The sequence below is a fragment of the Fukomys damarensis genome, unplaced genomic scaffold (assembly GCF_012274545.1).
Source record: "Fukomys damarensis isolate Sample0158 unplaced genomic scaffold, DMR_v1.0_HiC HiC_scaffold_22, whole genome shotgun sequence".
Lineage (NCBI taxonomy): Eukaryota > Metazoa > Chordata > Mammalia > Rodentia > Bathyergidae > Fukomys > Fukomys damarensis.
In genome coordinates, this window is record NW_022900934.1 from 26,241,073 (window position 1) to 26,247,072 (window position 6,000).

General features: G+C 46.3%; 1 protein-coding gene across 2 annotated transcripts in view; it reads right to left on the reverse strand.

Moving 5' to 3' along the window:
- Hck (HCK proto-oncogene, Src family tyrosine kinase) overlaps positions 1-4,598 on the reverse strand; it is a 35,391-nt gene extending 30,793 nt beyond the window's left edge. For both annotated transcript variants that reach the window (XM_010628459.3, XM_010628458.3), the window contains exon 1: positions 4,578-4,598. In XM_010628459.3, coding sequence (XP_010626761.1) covers positions 4,578-4,585 — 8 coding nt within the window. In that variant the 5' untranslated portion in view covers positions 4,586-4,598. The remainder of the gene's footprint in view (positions 1-4,577) is intronic.
- Positions 4,599-6,000: the final 1,402 nt, after the last annotated feature.

The window sequence follows — 6,000 nt, forward strand, 5'->3', positions numbered from 1 at the left end:
CCAGGGAGAGAGAGGCCAGCCTGCCCCAAGCACGTGGCCCTGCGTCCGGTCCCTTCTCTGCTCAAAGCTCCCTGTGTGACCTCAGGCGAGTCTCCATCTCTCTCTGGGCCTCAGTGTCTCCCAGTGAGAAGTCGGACATGCAGTCCTCTCAAAGGGACAGCTGCAGTTCTCTCCTGCACGGTGTCTGTTCCTCTTCTTCTAATCCGGCCCCCTAGCTCTCCAGTCTCACCTCCATGGACTGGGAGAGTGGACTCCAGTCCCTCCGCCTCTCCCTAGGCGTGTATCTGTGACTAAACCTGCTGAGCTGAAGTAACAGAAGCAGAAATGGGCATATGACTGTCCTGACCAAGGAGAACCAGCCTGTGGCCTCAGGTACAGAAACAGGCTTGTAGCAGCAAGACTCATCCAAGAAATGGAGAAACACAGATTCCTAAACTTGGGTCCAACCTTGTCTGGAGCTGATGTCTCACAGACTTTCTAATACCTTCCCTCTTCTGCTTGAGCTAGATGGGGGCAGATTTCTGCCTATTTAAACGCCACAGTACTGTCCAAGACAGGAAATTCTTGCAAGGGATTGTAATTCACACTCAAGTGTAAATGGCTGATAGCAAGGACTTCTCTGATAGCAGTTTAGATAGTAGAGAAGCTAAGAGAATACTCGATCCATAGAGTAGGTGAGGATGGGTGGAATACAGATCTCATTAAAGTGATGGCACTGAAGCCATGACTTAAAAACATCTGGCAAATGATAAGCTCTCCGTATACATTTGTGGAGCGAATGGATTGTGTTCTACTCCCTACACGGCCGAGGGCAGAAGATCAGAACTGTAAACTGTGAACCCATTTCTCAGATAGAGCAATGAAGGCCCTTGGGAGAGAGGGTCTTCCCGTGGTCAGTGACAGGCAGAGCTACCCCTTGTCGTCCATGGCAGTCAGCCCCAGAGGCCGCAGGCCGTGAAGGGGAAGAGGGGAGTGAGGAACAAAACAGGAAGCTCGGGAAAGTGGCTGCCGGGCCCACAGCGCCAGACTGTCCAGTTAGAGGAACTTTCTCTTCTCGGAACAGCTCAGAACGGATCTTCCCCAAACAGGGCCCAATTCCCTGAGCAGTTTCTAGAGATGCAGATTCTGAGTCTCCCTTTTCTCAGGTTTCTTGTCTTCTGAACAAACCATCCCTATCCCCAAGTGTTGGTTATTTGAGGGTCACCTCTGGCTCCTTAGTTGTGCCCTCTTTGGAGCCTCGGTTCCTTTCTGAGGGAGCTGGGAACTTGGTTCTGCAGACAGGAAGGGGCTCGGGGGATCAAGGCCTTGGCACACAGGTGAGTGCAGCCCCCAGGGACAGGGCTGGCCCTGGCTGGCACAAAGGTGAGGGATGGAGCAGCTTGCTGAACCTGGGGACTCTTTGTTGCTTGGTGTGGCCAAATGGTTGGCTCCAAGATGCCAGAGCTCCAAAGACTTGTTCAGATTATGGACTCATCTTTTTTTTCCTTTGCGCTAGGGACTGAACCCAAGGCCTCATGGAGGCTAGACAAGGGCTCTACCAGTGAACAACACCTACAGCCCTTTTTATTTTTTGAGACAGGATCTTGCTAAATTATCCAGGCTGGGCTTGAACTTGCTACCCTCCTGTCTTAGCCTCCCGAGTAGCTCAGATAACAGGTGCTTTGTCTGTATATACTAAATTCTTAGCATGTGCAATGTTACCTTTGGGTCATGTGGTCAGTTCCAGAATTCTGGGGAAACTGTGGACTTCACTGGAATCATTCTATTTCTAAAGTAGGCAGGGGTTTGGAAAATACAAGATTTGAAGCCAGACAGAGCTGGGTTTCAATCCTAACTCTGCCTCTTACGAATAAGCAAGACTTTTAAAATGTAGGTCAGGCCACAAACATCCTCTGCTCCAAACCCCCAAGGTTCCCATCTCACTTGGAGTAAAAGCCTCTGTCCTCTTCTTGGGATCTGGCCTCGTCCAACCTTGTAGTCCTGTCTCCTATACACTGCTTCCATCATTCTGCTCCATAACTCACAGTACAAACGTTTAAACCCGGGGCCTTAGCACTGAGCTACATTCCCAGCCCTTCTTTTATTTTTGGTTTTGAGACAGAGTCTCACTAAGTCACTTAGTTGTCCAGGTTGGGCTCAAACTTGCAATCCTCCCACCTCAGGCTCCCAGAGTGCTGAGATTACAGGTGTGCACCACCAGGCCTTGCTGCTCTTCAACTCATCAACCATGCTTCTACCCCAGGGCCATGGCATGTACTGCCTTCTGGAACATTCTTTACCCAGAAAGCCTACTTCACTTGTCCAGGCCTCTGCAAAAATCTCACCTTTTTAGAGAGGCTGAGATAGGAACCCTCACCCCAAATCTCACTGCCAGCCACACTCTTTACAAAGAAGCCCCAAGCATGCCTCTCAGCTCTCCAATTCTACATGGCACAGGCTATGCCGTGAAGGCCTCCACTGCTGCCATGAGGGGGACGCTGAGGTAGGCCAGCGACTAGGGCACAACCCTGCCTGTTCTCCTTCCAGCCATCTGAGACCCTCCACCTACCTTTCCTTTCCTCTCCCACCTCTTTCTTCCCTCGCGACTTCTCTTTTTCCTTAGGAGTTAGATCTGCCTCTCCTCACCTCTCCCCACCTTCTCACCCCACAAATTCTCTGCAAGTTCCACCCCCGTGGGAGGGAGGCACACACCGGCTTTACCGCCTGTTGGTTTGGTTGCGCTCCATCCCTTCCCTAGGAACGTAAGGCACCCAGGGAAGGAAGGATTTGCTCTCTTCCCTGCAGCATCCCAATGTGTAAAGCAGGGACCCAGATGGTGCTAGAAGAATTTCTGCTAAATAATAAAATTTGGTCCCTTAGTTTCCTAGATGAACCAGCTTTCCCATGACATGACTGCGAGTGACCCCTTCACACAGGAAATGGTGTCCGGTTCCATCCAGGGTGCCTGGTGACCGGCTCCACTCTAACCTGCCATGCAGCTCTGAGGCCTGCTGTCCTCAAGTCACAATAACACGTGCTCTGATCCTTTCACAGTTTGTTTTTTTTTAAGTTGACAGAGCTCCAGGTCTTGGTTTCTTTTATATTTTGGAGGGTATGTGTTTTGTTTTTAAAATTACTCATCTTCACCCAGGAAAACATCAGTACATTCTTCCTGTTAAAAACATAAAACATTATGGGCTGGGGATTTAGCTCAGTGGTGCCTTTCCTGCCTCGCAAGCGAAAGGTCCTGGATTCAATTCCCCATACCAAAAAACCCCCAAACCAAGAACAACCCAAAACATAAACATTACAAGGTGAATATGCTGCTGTACACCTATAATCTCAGTTACTCAGGAGGCTGAGGCAGGAGGATCACAAGTTTGAGGCTGAGGCCAGAAGGTAGCTCACTGATAGAGCACTTGCCCAGCATCGGTAAGACCCTGAGTTCAACCCCTAGTATTGCACACACACATACAAAAATTAAACATCACAAATAAATTTAAGGTACTCTTGGGTCATTCTTTTTATACACCCACCACGGACACCTCTTTTGCCCTTCTCCACTCAGAAAACCTCTGCCAACATCTGCGCCACATTCACATACATGTATACGGAAGCAGGTGCTATCCATGCCCTGCCCCTATCATTCTACCCTTCTGGGACATTCTGGCAAACTGCCAGCATCTGTGCCCATGAGCTTTCTCTGTGGCTACAGGTGCCTGTGGTGCCCATGATCTTGGCAAGCAGGAAGTGCTGCAAGCTGTCAGACCTTGAGAGAGCAGCTGGCAAACACAAGTGGACACACATCTCAGTCCCCTCAGCTCTCGAGTGAGGGCTGCACTGGCTCCCCGAGTGCCCAGGGGGACCAAGCTCCAGGTGCCCACCATGGGAATGGGTTGGATCACACTTTTATTCTGCTTTCTCTTCCCCAGCTCCATACTTGGGTTTCTGAAATCAGCTCCCAAATAAACTATTTACATTTGAAACCTTGTCTCGAGTCTGCTTCTGGGGAAACCCAAATTATGACATAAACACCCATAGAAATCATGCAGGTGTGTGTGTGTGTCTGTGTGTGTGTGCATTCACATAAAAGGAACTGTACTGCTGGAATCATGAGGTGGGGTCCCCTTCACACCCATTTTTCAGATGAAGAAACTGAGATTCAGAGAGTAGAGTGATTTTCCTGGTGCACACAGCTAACAGGAGGCAGAATGTGGACTCAGGCTTGGGTTTGTCTACTGAGCTCTGTCTACTGCTCTCCATTTCTTCAGTGGAAATGGGCTACATCTCTGTCTTTGGGCCCAAAGACTTCAGGGTGACTTTGGGGGAGGATTAGACGTGCAAGTCTCAGGACAGGGTGTCAAGGGGATGCAGCAGCATGCAGGGCTGCAACGTGTATGGCCACAGCCACCAGCAGCGAACAAGACACATTTTACATAAGAACAAGGGTTTTTCTGCATCACTGCCCCCACCCCTGACCATACACACCACTCCCAGGCTGTAGGAATGGGGCAGGGACCAAAGTGCTGTGGGAGTTTGTAAAGAAAGATGGAGGCTGAAAGAGATTGTGCTACTGACTCTCTAGGTGAGTTACTTACCTTGTCATAATTGGGGAGTGATTAGAAGAGTTTACAGGTGAAGGTCCCCTTCTCACCCCCTGCAAAAAGGGCCCCGGGGCAGTGGCCTGGATAGGATGAGATTATGGTGCCTGTTTTCAGGCCTGGCATTGTAGCTCAGTGGTAGTCTTTGCTTAGCATAAAAGAGGCCCTGGGTTTTGTCCCTTGAACCACACACACACACACACACACACACACACACACACACAAGACTTTAAAAATGTGTTTTTCACACCCACTAAGGTGGTAATAGTAATAACCATAATAATGCAGATAACAGTAATTGTTCTTGAGAATGTGGAGAAAGCCAACTTTCGTATGTTCCTGATAGAAATATAAAATGGTGAAAATCAGTTTGGCAATTCCTCACAAAATTAAACAGAATGATACTATGACCTAGCAATTCCAGTCCTGAGTATAAATCCAAGGAGACTGAAAAGCAGCACTCAAACAAATAAGTACACAACAATACTATTCACAATAGCTGAAAGGTGGAAACAGCTGGAATTTCCATGTACAGATAAATGGATGAAGAAAATTTGGTCTATTCAGACAATGGCTCAGTCATAAAACAAGTGGAGTTACAATACTTGATACCATATGGATGAACTTGGAACATATTCTTTTAGGTGAAAGAAGCCAGCTGGAAAAAAAAAAGTTACCTATCATGTGATCTCATTATATGAAATATCCAGAATAAATTAATCCAAAAGCAAAAAGCAAAGTGATGGTTGCCAGGGACTTCGAATTAACTATTTACTGGGTATGAGGTTTTCTTTTGGGGTGATGAAAATATTTTGGAAATACGTAAAGGTAGTGGTTACACAACGTTGTGAATTTCCTAGATGCCACTAAATTGTTTCTTAAAATGGTTAGTTTTGTAAAGTCATGTGAATGTTACCTCAATTGAAAAAGTTTAAATTGCAAATTACACGTGAGTGTTAATTTAGAAAGGTTAAACAAGTGATGCTACATCAAACAGTGGATGTTATATAGCCATTAAAAAATCCAAGGACCTTATAAAGACATGGAAATGCTTATAATGCAATACTAAGCACATAAATAACATAAAACGAGTAATGTAACATTACACTAACAATGTTAAATAAAAGATGCATAGAAGACTATAGAATATGCTAAAATTTTAAAATCCATGCTTTCATTTTTTGAGTACCTACTGAGTACCAGCACAGAGAATCAAAAAAATGGTGCCAGGTACCAAAATAGCAACAGAACTTTGCTGTTTTCTGGATATTATTCTTTTCTTTCTTTTTTTTTTGTTTTTTTTAATGGAATGTGCTAAATGTCTATAATTTTGTTCAGATGACTGCAGAACCTGGAAAAGCTGTTGCTGCTATTGATGCATAACATACTGCTATTATTAGTCTTTTTATATAAATATAAA